General features: G+C 48.2%; 1 protein-coding gene across 1 annotated transcript in view; it reads right to left on the reverse strand.

Moving 5' to 3' along the window:
• CACNA1E (calcium voltage-gated channel subunit alpha1 E) overlaps positions 1-16,777 on the reverse strand; it is a 95,137-nt gene that overhangs the window by 45,668 nt on the left and 32,692 nt on the right. Inside the window, exon 8 of the mRNA XM_034064406.1 lies at positions 13,433-13,536. Coding sequence (XP_033920297.1) covers positions 13,433-13,536 — 104 coding nt within the window. The remainder of the gene's footprint in view (positions 1-13,432; positions 13,537-16,777) is intronic.

Below are 16,777 nucleotides of genomic sequence, written 5' to 3' on the forward strand. Positions count from 1 at the left end.
AGCAAAGGGGTGGAAGATGGCAGGTCCTATCTGCCACTTTTACCTCCTCATCTGAAACCTTCTTCTTTCCAGCTTCTCCCTGGAGTATTTTCCCAGGACCTGAGAGTATTTTCTCTGGACTTCAGTGTCTCACATGAGCTGTCCAGATGTAATGACCAGTCCAGAGAAGGACAACAGCTTGGCACAGCTCTGCAGTGGGCAGGAGTGCAGGAAGCACTTCACAGGCTCTGTGCCAGCAAAGGCATGTCAAACGGTGATCAACACTGGCCAGAGATAATGCTGTGCCCCCTGCTCGTGCAGCCTCTAAGACATGTGGTGCACAGATGTGCTAGCATCCAGATGCTCATGTGCACCCCTAGGGACACACATAAACACACTCCTCAGTACCTAAGACATAAGATTTCACCTATAGCTCAGTCCAGAGCTGGGCAAAGACACCCATATGTAGCTAGGGCTATTAAACATCTTCTCACATGTAGTTAAAACACAGTTAAAACAGTGCCTGCTGGTAGGCATGGTCCACTTCTGTTTTGCACACACCTGTGGCCATATGTAGAAGACCCAGGCAGATTTTTCATCCACCCTGTATGAAGCAGCACACGGAGCTCTAAGCATATATGCAAAGGCCATCACACACAGAGAAATTGAAATACTAAGCAGGAAACAGAGGGGTGGCAATGTAGGCAATCTCCCACCTACATTATGGGTGTAAGAAGGTTCATATGTAAGGTGACACATCTAGACCTGCTTCTAGGAGGCCCCACACCCCACACTTGCACACACCATGTACTCTGGGCTTCTTGACTTTCAAGTTGCACCTCTACTGATGATCACATTTGCACACGGAAAGCAACTCTCACACCAGACATCCCCCCAGGACACTCTTCCTTGCAACAACACCAGCGGATGCAATATGCTGGCTGCAGTTGGCACTCCCATCCCAAGCCCCAGCAGCCACAGAACCTCCAGGAGCACAGAGGAACACAGCCCATGCCCTCGGCTCCCTCCCAGTTCCAGGGTGCTCTGAGGGAAGAGGGACTGCAAAGAACAAATGGCATCATTCTCTCTGCAAGACAAACATCTCTCTCCCTGCAGACTCGCAGCAATCTCCAGCCTCAAAAAAAATATTCAAAAGAACTGAAAGAATTGGTCTGTCTGCTGCAGAGAGTTCAAGTGCATTACCCCAGCTGAGCTATTACACCCTTAATGCTGTGTGGGCTTCTGCATGTGTGTGTGTATGCGTGTTTGTGTGAAAAGCCTTGAATGTTCCCTGCATCTCTTGTTTAAGATCCCCAGACAATTCCAGCATTTTTAATTCCACCCCAGGAAGGTGAAGCTTCCTGCCGCTCTGGCATTAAGAATCAAATGACTCTCCCCCTCCATTGCTGGCTTTCAGACTGAAATGAGACTTTCTTCCTAGGGCAGGGAAGGGGGAGAGAACAAAAGACAAGGAAGAGAAAAGCAGCCTAAGTGGAGAGAAGGAGGGCAGGAGGAGATGGGGGAGACGGAAGGACCTCCCACAGCCAACAGTGAAACATACTCTCAGTTTTGGATATGCCATGTAAAAAACCCTCCTTGCATTAACTGGAGGAAAGGCAGGACCATTTTGGCTGTGCCATCACTGCTCACCAGCCTCTGTTAGCAAATTTCAAATGTCAAGATACGAAAAGATGCCATTTGCAGCCAGAGCTAATGGGGAAGTTGCCTTTCTCCCTCTGGTTTGGTCCACTGGTCTTCCCATGTGCTGAACCTCTGCCCCATGGGCCATAACCCCATACCAGCCAGCACCTTGGCAGAACTTTTGCCAGCCAGGCCCTGCAGATATATTCTGCAACTGGGAGTACTTGGAAAGCTTGCCTTGATTTACTCCAGCTGAGAATATGGCCCCTCTCTGCCACATCTTGCTTGCCCATCCCTCAGTCTTCCAGCTCCTCCTCTGCTGAGGCTAGTGCTCCTTTTGCTGCATCATAAAAGAAGCCATCATCATGTGTCCACAATAAAACCCAGCCAGAAGGATCAGCTGAGCCTCAAATCCCTTCTTCCCAGAGGAAGGAGCAGAGCATCTTTTCCAGCACTCCCCTCATCAAATATTTTCTCCTACCCAACCATTTGCTCATGGGGCCCTAATTTGTAAGAAGCGGGTGCCACACACATACAGGGACAAGGTCTGTGTAGCTGTGGCAGTCTCCGAAGGAGACACTTCCCACACGCTTGATCCCTAATGGAGCTTAATTGCTTTTGTCCATTAGAAAGAGGAAGGGGTGGCAGAGAGGGGAGGGGAAAAAAAAAGTTAATCTCAACTTAATGAATTATTACATTTCAGAGTGATACGTTACCGAGCAGGGCAGCAGCGGGGGCTGGTGACATCTGAGAGTGGGTAGGCGATACTGACAGATCAAGGATTGCTCAGAGCCAATTTGCAGCAGCGGGTAGAGATAATACTGTATGTGAGCAAGAACAGGGCTAGCAATGGTGACTGACAGCTGCTTGGGAAGGCTCCAATCACAGACAGGGCAGCACCACAACGCTGAGAGAGTTAGGTCCCTGCCTCTCATTGAAGGGCTCTGTTGTCCAGTGTGTTTGTGCTACATCACCAGGGATGGCCCAATTTTGCCTTGCAAAAAGCCCAGGGCTGTGCTGACCCATTAGGTCCCTGAAAGGCAGGGACAGCACTATCTCTACCTGCAACAGCTCTGCTTGTCCACCTGGGTCTACTGGCCCCAAATCCTGATGCTTCTAACTTGAAAACATCCACTCATGACAGCTAAGAAACACTTTTCCCTACCCTGTGTCATTGCAGTCCTTCTCTTTCCAGCCTCATAAAGCCAAAGGCATGCAGTGCGTGATGGAGGCAAGTACTGAAGGTTGCAATGGGAGCTGGGGAGCAGCGTGCCATCTGTCCTCCTGCACACAAGGGCACCATCCATCCACACGCTGTGCCCAGCCTGCCGGGGCGATTGAAGCACAGATGGTTTGCTCCTCCTCTGCCTGCAAATTCTCCTTTACAGCCTTGGCATTCCCCTCGCATGGCCTGAGAGTGTCTCTGCTCCCAGCAAGAAACCTCGGGGGACACCACACCTTCCTCCCCAGGCCCCCACACTGTCACTCACACCAGGGAAGCTATCCTTTCACTACATTGTTGCACTCTGAAGGACTGGAGAAGCCTAGGTCTGGTTTTAATGGGAGAAGAGCCCATGTGGAAGCATTCAGCTTGAAAACAGTCCCGCCTTTTTTGAAGGCTAAATCCAAAGTAAATACCCAAGCACAAGGAAACCAACAACCAAAAAACACTTAAAAAAGGGAAAAGTATAAATTACAGATACTGCAAACCACTTTTCTCATTGTTTTGGAGTTTCTTTGAGTCCAGAGGGGATATATAGGACTGGTCACAACAATACTGTAGCTTCAGTGCTTTGAAATAACAAGCCAACCAACTTCAAACCTATCATTTGTCACCTTTTACCACCATTAAAGATGCCTCCAACAAACCAGTGACCAAGCTGGTCTTAAAACAATACAAGGCAGCAGAAAGGATGGTGTAAGAAAAAGATGCTGAGGATGAGGCAGAAGTACCATGCTGCTGTGAAAAAACACATGTAATGGGATGTATAACAAGGAACACAATCTGAAGACATCAGGTAATAGTGCTGCTCTCTTCAGCACTCACAAGGTCTCAGCTCATGGCTCTGTTTCAGGTTTCAGCATCACAGTTTGAGGACAAAACACCTTCGACTCCAGGAGGTGAGGGTTATGGGACAGAATTGGCAACAGACGGTTTGGAAAACACAGATGAGACAGGTGCAAACCAAGGGAATCAGATGGTATTTACCCAAGAGGTGTAAAGGAACTAAAGTAAGAGTGTTGAACTAACTGTGCAGTCTGTAACCTAGTGCTTCAACTTAAACAGACGGTGGCAAGCAAGCAGAGCAGAACTGGCACTGGAGACCAGGATTACTGTACTGAACCAATAGCAAAGGCTAGAAGAGGGTGTCCGAAAGGTGCAAAACCCTCTGCAGAGGGAAGATGTGCTTCTTAGATCTGCTCTGAAGGAGGCAACAAGTTTTTGAATACAAGTAAATGCTTGATTTAAGTTCACTTGAACTGCCAGAATAAGTCAGAGAAGATTCAAGGTCAGGCTGGACAGGGCTCTGAGCAACCTCATCTAATTGAAGATGTCCCTGCTCATGGCAGGGGGATTGGACTAGATGACCTTTAAAGGTCCCTTCCAAGCCATTCTATGATTCCTTAACAAAGCTGGATCGTCTCGAGAAAGTCTTCTCATGAAGCACTAGCTGGTGAAAAGAAAGAATACAAGAAAAGGAAAACCGAAACATCCTATTTATTGTATTCCCTTTTAGCAGAGGCTTTGATCATCCCCCTGTACTATGCAAAATATACATATTTGCCACATTGTGACAAAGCTGCAGCAAGAACCAGAGCACACAGCTGATGATGTTGAAGAGAACACATTTATAGAGCACTGGCAAACACACAAGTTGGGGAATGAAAAGCTGACAAGCTGTTGGTGACATCAAATTGTAAACCAGGAAGAAGCTGGGAGATACCAGGCCATTACATCACTGTCCCAGGGGCAAATGCTGACATTACCTTCTACCTTAGAGAAAGCTTGTGGTTGTCTACCTGGATTTTTCCAAGGCTTTCACATGGTTTCCCACAGCCTTCTCCTTGAGGAACTGACATATTATGGTCTATGCAGTGGATGTGGAACTGGCTGACCAGCCGCACCCAGAGCTCTTTTTCAAACTGGTGACCTGTTGCAAGTGGGGTTCCCCAGGGATCGACAGTGAGCTCAATACTGCTTAATATCTTCATAAGTGATCTGGATGATGGAATTAAATGTACCCTGATGAAATTTGCTGATGATAGCAAACTGAGTGAGGTAGTGGACAGTTCAGAAAGGAGAACCACCCTGCAGGATGAGCTGGATAGGCTGGAAAAGTGGGCTAACAGGAATCTTATGAAGTTACAAGGACACATATAAAGTCTTGCACCTGGGAAAACATAATTCAATGGTGCAGCAAAGGCTGGATCTACCCGGCTGGGGTACAGCTCTGTGGAAAGGGATCTGGGGGGTCCTCCTGTACAGCAAGCTCAATATGAGTGAACAGTGTGCTGCTATGGCAAAGAAAGCCAACAGGATTTGCACCAACAAAGGCATAATCGGTAGGGATAACAAAGTCATAATCATACTCTAATCAGTGCTTGTCAGGCCATCTCTAGAATACTGTGTTCAGTTTTGGTCCCTGCTATATAACAAAGATGTGGACAGGCTATAGAGTGTCTAGAGGAGTGCCACAAAGATGATCAAAGAACTGTACGAGGAAAGGCTAAGAGAACTGAATATCCTGGTTTCAGCCTTGATAGAGTTAATTTTCTTCCTAGTAGCTAGTGCAGTGCTGTGTTTTGGCTTCAGCCTGAGAACAATGCCAATAACACACCAATGTTTCAGTTGTTGCTCAGTAGCGCTTACCCTGATCAAGGACTTTTCAGTCTCTCATGCTCTGCCACTGAGGAGGGGCACAGAAAGCCAGCAGGAAACAGAGACAGGACACCTGAAATAAACTAGCCGAAGGGGTATTCCATACCACAGCATGTCATGCCCAGTACAGAAATGGAGGGGACTTGCCCGGGAGCCATCTGGGAGTTGTCTGGGAGCCTGCTCAGGTCGAGCTGGGCTTTATTGAGCAGGTGGTGAGCAACTGTACTGTACATCACTTGTGTTTATTGGGTTTTATTCTCTCTCTCTATTTCCTATGATTATTATTATTTACTTTATTTCAATTACTAAATTGTTCTTATCTCAACCCATCAAGTTTACCTTTTTCTGATTCTTGTCCCCATCCTACCAAGTCAGGGGGAGAGAGTAAGTGGGTGCATGGTACTTAGCTACCAGCTCGGGTTAAACCATGACACTGAGTTTGTTGAGCACTGAGAAAAGAAGGCTTAAGGTAGATCTTATCACTGTGTTCCAGTATTTAAAGGGTGGCTAAAAATAAGACAAGGACGCCCTTTTTACAATGAGTCACATGGAAAAGACGAAGGGTAATGTGTACAGGTTACTTCTAGAGAGATTCCAATTGGACCCAAGGGAAATTTTTCACAATAAGAATCAGCCACTGGAATAATCTCCCCAGGGAGGCAGTGAATTTCCCAACATTGGACAGTTTTAAGATTTAGCTGGACAGCATGTTGGGCCATCTTGTCTAAGCCATGCGTTTGCAAAGAAAGGTTGGGCCAAATGAAACCTATGTCCCTTCCAATTTAGTATTCTATAATTCTATGACTGATTTAAATAAGATTTTATTATAAACACTTGCTGATGTCTGTCACTTCTACCAGGTCCTAAATGGGCTTGTATTAGACAGGATTGCTTCTTAGCAGCATGAACAATTCAGAAAGACCTCGTCATGCTGGTTTGCGTTAACACACCACTCTAAGAGGAGAAGTGAACGAAAATAGAGGCAGAAAGGACAGGCAATGACAACATGAAGACACAGGGAGAAGGCAGCCCAAATCGGAAACTGTCACCACAAGTGGGGAAAGGACAGAATGTCTCAAGATGAGGAGCTACCAGAAGAAAAGCCAAGACTCCCATCACTAAATTGCTCTTTTTATAAACTGGCCCCTCAAAAATATATGGGCCATTGTGGCTCCATACAGGGTTCGTAGCAGCAGGGAGAGGGTCACTATTAGCTAGCTGTGTTATAAGATCTCTTGGGTCCAGGCTTTGCCCAGCCCTGAACATGAAGCTCAAAAAGTGAAATAACTGGTATATGATGGAGAGCCAAAGCAGCAATGGAGACACTGAAATTACTCAAAGCAGCGAGAAACACAAGAGAGCTCAGACTTTGCATCTGCTAATGGGGAACCCAGCCCAGGACAGCAAGAACCCAAACTGAACAGCAAGGACTTCAAATACCTCCTGTCTTCAGTAATTCCTGTTTCTTAGTGTCAATCAACAGGCTCACATTCATCCAAAAGCATTGGGAGCCACCAACATTGCAGTTGTAGAGTCTCCATTTCAACATTTTTCTGAGGGTAACAACACTGAGGTTCACATCTCTGTCCCCATTGCTCAAAGAAGTCTGTGGTTTGCAATGTTGCACAAAAGACAGCAATAACATGGTCAAGCTATCTGGAAAAAAGCTACAGAAAGGGGGCAGAGGGTCTGGTAGCCCCAGCAGTAAGAAGCAGAGATGGAAGCTCTGGATTTTATTTCACTCTTACCAGGAAGTGCTGGTATGAGAGGCAGAGCTTCACTGCTTGAAGAGCCCCAGGCTTTGTTCACAATCACTCCCACTGGTTCATGCAGCGTTGGAAAAATGTCACTTTTTCCCTTCCCGCCTATGCTCCAGTTTTTGTCCTCAGTAAGCAGAGAACAGTTCTATAGTCCCCCTTTGCAAGTGACAGTGATCTGCAGATGAAAGGTGCATGGCCAGTACTGCAAAGTGATTTATAGCATGGAAAAAAAATCACCATTTTCCAACATTTCATCACATTAACTTCCCAGGAACTTCCAAACACTCTAACTGACACCTTCAACACACAAATACAGTGAATTCAGAACCAACTATCAAACATGAAATCCACAACGCAACTGTTAGATATGTCACTTCACCACTGCAAAACAGACAGCCACCACGTACAGCCACGTACAAAGAAGTCATAACACTATGTGATTCATTTGGGGCATCCTGTCTACTTCACCCAATGGCATTGCCCACTACTCCTTGTAAGGATGGAGTCAGTCATGGAGGAACTGGGCATCTCCAAAGCTATCTGCCAAGTCAAAGAGCTGCAACCATGGCCACATGATTGCTGTCATGAACCAGAAGGACAGAAACTACAAGATGATCTGAAACAACTCTGAAAGCAATCTGTAAGCAAGAACTATCTATCGAGTGCTCTAAAGAGAGAATCAAAATCAAGCCTTTTCACCCACAGACAATGGGCAGTCCACAGAGCAGATTTGCAAGAGCGCACAAATAAGAGCAAATCTGAAGCAACTGAGACACCCTAGTAAAAAATTTGCAAAGGGAAATCAAAGGGGAAAGTTATCAAGTCATCATTTTGGTTTGGATTTTTTTTTAATCTCATCCAGCTGTCTGTAAAAGGAGTTGTTGTTCCATGTAACACCAGAGGATACAGCACACCAGACACATGCATCTCTTGTCAGGCAGCTTGTTTGCAAAGGGCCTGGGGGCCCTCCACAGAAAGGTGGTACAGGAGAGCAAGGCAGAGAAGCACTCATTGAATATGGATGCCCACCTGGCTGCTGAATATAGAAGATCTCAAAGGCTCCTTTGCTTTTCTCATGTTCAAACACCACATTGACGACACAAAAGCTTCCCCAGAACAAAGTGACAACCGTGGCCATTTCTCACCAAACATGATCCGGCCAATATGCATCCCATTATGGTGCTGGGGGACTTGGCAGGAGGCATCACGGTCCCCCCTCCTAGTTACAACCACACCTCCATTCAAGAGCAACTTCGATGAGTGAATTCCCAAATACACAAAAGACACAGACAACCTGCATTTCATCTGAGCTACCCTCTGAGATGCTACAACCATTAAACAAAAAAAAATATGATGCTTCCAAGCTTTCATGCTTTCAGTGCAATATTTCTTAGGCATGTTGGCATTTTGCTGCCAACTCATGATCTCCCCGCAAGCCTTTTTGCATTGTGGCAACACATCTCTCCGATTTCCCCTCCACAAACCACCTACCTCCAAGACATTAATTGTCTTTCCAAGGTTTTTGGCTTCAAACCACCCAATCCAGCTTGAATACACGGGCCAGCGGAGAGCCAGCAAAAAAACAAAACAACAAACCAACCCTGCCTCCACTGAAAATCTACACTTGTATCTTCAATGCCCTTATTATTAATTGCTGTAAAACTTGATTTTATTCATCATTTGTTATGCCTCAAAATTGGATGGGAAAAAAATTCAAATTAAGTGAAGTGAAAAGATTTCAGGGATTGTACAGAAGGCTCCTGGAGGAGCTGGAGAAAACTCTCCAGAGACTGGGAACACAGCACTAACCCAACCTGAAAGAAAGAAGATCTTAAGACAAAGAAATCTTGCCAAATTGATCCTTTAATTATAACATTAGACATTTCTTTCAAAGGCTTAGAGCAAGAGCTGGGAGTGGGGGCAGAAAAGTCTTAAAGGGAGAAAAGACTTAACATCACCAGGATGAGTGGAAGCAATTAGGAGGATTTAAATTACTCTCTTGTTTGGTACAATGCAGGTGGATTTTATTTTTCTCGCCATCATGCTCAGCATCTTTCTCTGCCATCAGCTTCAAAGGTCTTCTCCTTGCAGACCCAAGAACCCAGCCTTGCTAGGTCAGGCAGCATCCTCTCCCACTCTGCACTCACAGTTATTGCTGTGGACCATGAATGCCAGTGATTACAGCAGGTTTGTCACCCTGGAAAGGGGCTGGAAGTATAAGACTGGATAGGTGAAAGAAGTCTACCAGCCCTCAATAGGAGGACAGATGCTACAATGAATGGAGGACAGCAATTTCAACCCAGATTTTCTCTGCAGGGGCTGGAGAAAGGGAGGTGGAAAAGAGTCAAAACACAGCCTGTCTAGTTTCAGAAACTCCACGTGAGTCCTCAACATTATACCTCCAAGCATGGCTTATTTTTTATTTTCACTTTTTCACTTTCTTGCTCCAGTAACAAGCTAGACACAAGCCATCTTCTTGCCATCAGGGGCAAAGAAGGCAGGACCTCTGCAGTGGTTAGGACAGGACAAGTGGTAAGCTGCATTCATTACTGGGATGGCATTACTGCCACTGCAGCACCATGCATGCTATAGGCAGCAGGGACAGGGCAGAACGGCTCTCACTGGGTCTCTGTTGCTTCTGCAGCCCAAACATACAGATCCAAATTGTTTTACATGAGAACCAGCTGAGAGAAAAACAAAAATTAAAAAATTTCACAAAGAACGGAGAGCAGACCTTTGTAGAGCTCTTGCATGGGGCACATACAACTTCTGCAATCCCTGATTCAGAGCCAGCTGACTGCAGTGCACTGCCTGCAATGGGCCGTCAGCCAGGGCAGGAGGAGGTCCCATCCATCCCTCCTACTCCTCCTGCAGCATGTGAGTCTTTCCTTGCACTACTGCAGCTCTCCCAAAGAAGAAATGCAGATAAGAGATGCAGATCTGCAGGTGCAGCCTGCCACACCACAGCACAATGCTGGGTGAAACCAACCTCAGGCCATGGCATGACAGCAGGCAACACTTGATATAAGTCTCTGCAATTTCCTGAGCTCCAACATCCACTGGCTGCCACATGGCAGAAAGCAATGCACTTCAGCTGATGCTCCATCCTCACTTGCTCCCACTGACTCTCTTCTGCCAGGATTATTTCAGTAGCCTGCGTAGCTGTAAAAGCTGAGCAGTTACACTTCCTTGGACTTCATACCTGCTCTCAAAGAGGAACAGGGCCATTTTTTTTTTCCTGCTTTCAGTTAGAATTAATTGATCTGTAATTGCACCCACAGAGGGGGGAAGTTAATAAACACAGTAATAAATGCCAAAGCTCCAGAAGAACTGGCTCTCCAAGCCCCTGGCTGGAGTGACTCTATCTCCTCTTAATATTGTTGCATGCAATTCCAGTGCATGTGTGCGCATTAGTATTTAGAAAGAAAAATCGAGGAGCCTCAGTATGATGGAAATAATTTCTTTTCCTCTCCCACATACTTTGTGCTTAGGAGCAGATGGATCCAGGCTGTTTACATCACGGAGGTCATGCCTCAGCTTAACAGTTGGGGAACTGACTGTTGGGAGAGATGCGCATCGCAACCAGAAGATTGCTAAATCTGGGCTCCAGCAAACTTCTGCTGGTGGCAAGTTAAACATACAAATGTCCTCCTGCAGCCTCTTTGCATTCAAGACCTGCTTTGGGTGTTTGATTGTTTCCCAAAAAAAAAAAAAAACACTGTTGAGACAAAGCAAGGGCAGAGAGGCAGCTCTGCAGCAGCTCCTGAGTGTGAACTTAGAGAAGAAGCCTGGAAATCCTGAGCAGACCTCGTTATTTGCCAGTGCAGATGGTACGGTTTTCAAGCAACATGCATCCAGGTTTCTGCAAGCAGGCTACCATGGTTTGCCACTCACTGCTGTGTCCCAAGTTAACAGAGTGACCTTAATTTCAGCTAGCAGGGCACGGCTGCCTGTCTTCCCTCAAAGCAGTATTTGAATGCTGAAGAAAGGTTTCCTTCCCATGGAGATGTTTCCATGGAGCTCATCCCCGAAGTGACCTTCTCCTCCCAGCACAGCCCAACTGCAGGGCATGCAAGAGGATGTAGCCAAACCCTGCCTTCTCATCCAGCTCAGAGGCCAGGGATGTAAAGGTCACACTTCCCCTCCCACAGCAGAGCCAAGTGCTCTCTTTCAGCACAAGAGGATTTCAAGAAGTAAAACCAATAAAAACTAAGGAAGCAAAGCAAGGAACTAAGTCCCTTTTATTGCCCTCAAGGACATACATTGTTTGCAGAAGTCCCTTCTCCCACCTTACGTCATACCCCTCTGAAGCTCTGGCAGCAGCTTTGGCAAAAGGATGCTTCACCACTGCTGAGGGACTGCATGCACTGAGACACAGAGAATGTCTGTGACCATGGCCAAGCAGAAGTGCACAGACGATGGCTCTGCCATTGGGTAGCAGAGCCCAGTTTGCCATCTCCACTCACCTTGCTCAGCCCTCCAGGGAGCTGAGCAGTCACACTTTTCCCTAGATATCTGGCACTCCATGAGAGCATTCCACTGCCAATTAGGCCACCCACCCACTTGCATCCTTCCCCAATATAAACCCTATTAGCAATAAACAAACAGTCGAAATGCCAGCCAGTGCCTGGGAAGAGCCCTAGACAACTGCACCCAATTCAGCAGGTGTAGGAACAGCTGCCTTGCACAGTCCCAGAGCAGGTAAGCATCAACCATGGACCAGGGTACACACCAGGCATCCCACCAGCCACCCTGTGGTCCTCCTGCCAGTGTCTGGCTTGTAGGCTACAGCACTGCTACCTTACTGTGTCCCCAGGCTTCTCTCAGCATCACATCAACATCAAAGCCTCAGTGTCCACACAAAACATTACATTGGCATGATTCAACACTGCATCAATCAGCCTTGCTGCAACCTAACTTTTCCTCTCTTGGGCTTTTGTAGGAAAGCTCCTCCTTGACACTGACACCCAGCTGGGCTTCGCTCAAATCCCCAAGCTGGATGTGGCATAAGAAATTCAAAAGCCACTTAAGGCTGCTTGGATACCTTCATCATCCATAAGAGATCCCTCCTTGCAAGGCAGTGTGAATCCCCTCTTGCAGCCTGGCCCCGGAGCCCTTGGATGAAAAACTGGGGAAATTTAACCCACCAACAGACCTTGAAGTACAGCAAAGCACTCCTGAAACCACCGCTATCAGCACACATGGAATCATGGGAGCACTTCAGACAGTGAGGGAGAAGACCAGGAGCAATCTTGACACTGACCCATGTATCGAAGCATTTTCCAGCTGGCCAAACCAGTGCTATAGTGTTGGGGGGAGGTTGTTTTGTTTTGTTTTTTCACAGTTGGCAATTAGGAACAAAATGACCTGTTGCTGGGCATGGAGTCCCCACTGCCACCTGCAGCAAGGGTGGAGGAGCCACATGCCCCTCCCAGTGCAGGAGAGGGCATGCTCTCCCCATGCACCAACCCCCACCAGCAGTTGAGGATGTGCTGATGCAACCACAGTTCATTGTCATGGAGACAGAAGCCTGTTGCTCTCCAAACCCATTTTAATGGCTTAGATTAAAACCTCCTCTCCTCTGAGAAGAGCAGAACAGGGGCAGCTATGCTGTCCCTATGTCCCTGGCTCATCCAGGCGCAACCCAGGCACCCCTATCCTCAGCAATGGGTATTCCCCACCATGCCAAGCATAATCTTGCAGCCAGGGCTTGCACAGCATGGAGGTGCCGTGCATTGCTCTCACAACTGCCCCAAACCCATCCCAACTAATGCCCACCACACTCCATCAGCCAGCAAATATGCACACCACTACAAACACATTCTGGACTCAAACACACTTCCATAAGGCCCCACCATGTCTCTCCCCACTAGCAAGTTCCAAGCAACCAGAAAATCAACACTGGCCATTTATTGCAGGTGACCAAACCAACAAACTCTTCAGCAAGGTGAAACAACAAGAAAGCATCTTCAAGGCTACCCCTTTCCTGGGTGCCCAGGGAACAAAGGAGCTAAGCAGGGAGCAATCTGTTATTGTTGAGTAAGCAGGCATGGAAGGGACAGAGGAACCAGCTACTGGGTCCTGGGGGGCATAGCAGGAGACGAGGCCAATCTCAGGGCTGAGAGACATGCAACAAGCATGACCCAGAGGAGAAGGATGGCATCTCACTTACCCTGACAGCACTCCCAGGACAAGGTTCAGGACAAAGAAGGATCCAATGATGATGAGGGGAATGAAGTACAGCCAGTTCCAGGTGGCTCCTAAGGCATCGTTGGTCTGGACGGGAAAGAAAAAACATGTGACGTTATCTTCAACACCAGCACCTGGGGCAGGGTGAGGGTGTGTTAGATGCAGCATGGTGGCAATTCTCACTCCAGGCTGACCACAACAGGCTCCTCAGGCTGATGTAGCCACATCTGCCAAGCCTTGATGGGCACCAGGCACTGCCTGTACAGGTATGCCTTCAGGGAGATCCCAATCAGCAGTGCCCTGATGCCCCTTGGCATCCTGCCCCAGCCACACTCGCACCAACAATCTCTAGCTCTCACTAGGCAAAACCACTCTCCTTTGCCTTCTCCTACCATCCCTGCAGGAACACGGGCTGTAGACAGTGGTATAGTCAGAGGTGTAGTGGCCCAAAATCAGGGCGCTGAGGGTGTGGGGGCCATCCTGTGCATGCCTCCCAGCAGCTTGATTCAGTGCTCCCCTGTGCAGCCCACTGAGATATGGCAAAGCAGCCCCATAGCAGCAGTGCCTGCTGAGAAGACATGGGTTAAGAGGGAAAGATTTGTAAGGTGCCTCAGGGTCAGGGAAGCTGCAGCCAATATGTGTCCTTCTATGCACAGTAGGAAAGAGGTTGGTGTGGACAAGCCCCATACCTTCAAATGGGTGTTTTGCTCATGGCATCATCTCTAATAGCATGCAGGAGGTACCTCCTGTACCTCCTGCCCCAGGTACATTGTCGCAACCACAAGGGGCTGAGAGCAGAGCTCTAACTGCAGGGCGAAGTCCAACAGCTAAAAAGGCTGCTGTCAAGCCTTGCTCAGTACCTCCAGACATTTATTCATTGAGTCTTTTAATAAAAGCAGTGCCCCTCTGTACCTTGCAGCCACTTCACAGGCCCCATTTGTCCTCTGGTGTCAGGCACAGTGCACATGACGCCAGGCTGGAGGGTGATGCGGCAGAACGTGACTGTCTGGGGGAGGTGGTATCAATCTTGTTGCAATGAAAGACTCTCTTTTCCCTCTCTTCCCCCCCCCCTCCCCGTGCTAATTAAGCCCTCATCTTTGTCTGAGTCATTGGCACCACATCTCCTGGTTGGCCAGTGCAGGAGCTGAGAAGAGGCTCTTCAAGGGGAGAAGTGTATCTCCAAGGGGGAGAGAAAACCACCATGCAGGAGTCTCCCTCTGGTCACCAAGGCACCAGTGGGAGCCTCAGTCAGGTGTCCCCACCACACTGACACTAAGCCCAACACAGGAAGGGTGATGCCAGCACATCCTTCTGCAGGTACTGACCACAGCACTGGCAGAGGGATGCTGTGAGCAGAGGCCCCAGTGCCAAGGAGTGCCTGGCACACAGCAGCAATAAGGGCTTTGAGGTTGGGGAAGGCATCTGGAAAGACTCACCACCCTCCTCCTCCAGCACTGGGAAAACCATCTTCCCAAAGTCCTGTGCTTTCAAGAGCCCCAGTTCTCTATCAGCCCCTTTCCTCAGGGCCACAGGAAGGTGGGAATGATGCATAGGAAACACTCATCATCGCTCTCCAAAGACACCCAAGCCACCACACTCTGCTGTAACAGCACCATTTGCTGTGGCAATAGTATTCAAGGATTATGAACCCATAAACCTTGGATGGCTTCAGCTCCCTCCTGAGATGCCATTGTGTACCTGTCACCCATGTCAGGATTGCTTGCTTTTGAAACTGGCTCCTGCCAAAAAAAACACAGGTTTTCCCCCAGGTCCTTGGTACAGGGGATGCAAGACAGATGAACTCTGTTCCTATGGATGAAAAAGACATCTTCCCCAGGGCTGGTCTACAGCCACTCCTCCTTTGGCCTCCTCTCCAGCAGTGCTCAGCAGGAGGTGGAGGGAGAGACAGGGACAACGTGATGGACCAGAGGGCAATCCTCCCAGGGTTATCAGCCAGTGATACCAGGAAGGGCACTGCTGAGGCAGGGGAGGGGATGGGGAGCTGAGTACTCCACATAGACCCCCACATACAACTGGCCACAGTGAGCTTAGGGATGGTCCCAGCCACCCATGACATTGCCAGCAGCCCCAGGAACAGTACTGCTCTCAGCAGCCACACAAGTACCCCTGCCTGGTGCCAGCTTTGCAAAGACAACATTTCCCAGCACACATCCCAACACTCCCTACAAAACCAGGAGCTAGTGAGCCCAGCCAGGTTGCGGTGGCTCCAGACCATCTCAGCTGCTCTGACTGCCAAAACTTGTATTCCCCATGGAGCTGGAAGAGTTGCTCCAGTGCCTTTGCAGCTCCCAGGCTTCAGAGGTCCCAGCCAGGGGGGGGACAAGAGGGCTTGTTTGGGAAATGCGAGGGGCTTGGCATTTCACAGGCTCTGCATCTTCCACTGCTTCTTCTAGCCTGTGGCAGAGAGCATGACCACAAAGCACCTAGTGCAGCAGAGCATCAGAACACAGAAGAGCATGTGCATGTGCATACATACACAAATAAGTGAATGTATTCCCATCTCTCCACTCCCAAAGCGGAAGCACATCTACCCAGGAAACCAAAGGAACCACCATGCCTGGCCATGTGTCTTCTCAACCCCAATGCTCTGACACACACCATGCTCCCTCTTATACGTCATGCCATCTCCCCCAGATTTTGTCAACTCTACCTTAAAAACTCACTATTCCCACTGGAAGGCTCCTCAAACAAATGCTCTAATGGCTGCTCCAATTTTCAGCCTAAATTTATTTGTGGTTATTTTATATACCATTCGTTCTTTTGCCAGCATTGGCCCTTGGCTGAAATAACAGTTCTCCTTCCCATTTCCCATTCTGAAGTATTTATAGACAGCAATCATGGCTATTCCCAGCCTCTACTTTGTTAGCCAAAGCAAGGTTCCTCCTGTTCTCTCTTGCATGATTGTCTCTCCCTCCCTATTTTAACTAGTAGCCCCTTTCCTACTACAGTCCAGGCTCAGTTCATTTTCCCTGGACACAGGAGAGCCAAGGGAGCAATGCTGTTGGGTCCCATCCCTGCATTATGTTAGTGAGACTTTGCCACCTTGCTTGCAAACCTCCCTTCTCCTTTCAGCACTGTTACTGTGGTCACTCGCTCATCCCCTCCTCCTCCACACTGCTACTTCCCATCAGAGAGACCTGGGCTCTGAAGAGATATATTTGCTGGTCCACAACAAACACATGGCTTTCCATTTCACACTGCATCCCACATCTCTTCTTCCAGCTCTCAATCTCCTCCAGCCCAGGGTGGCAGCCTCCGTCCCTGAAGTGCCGGGAAGCCAGCATGGAAAGCCAATGACTCATCCCTG

The sequence above is a fragment of the Melopsittacus undulatus genome, chromosome 6, assembly GCF_012275295.1.
Source record: "Melopsittacus undulatus isolate bMelUnd1 chromosome 6, bMelUnd1.mat.Z, whole genome shotgun sequence".
NCBI classification, from domain to species: Eukaryota; Metazoa; Chordata; class Aves; order Psittaciformes; family Psittaculidae; genus Melopsittacus; species Melopsittacus undulatus.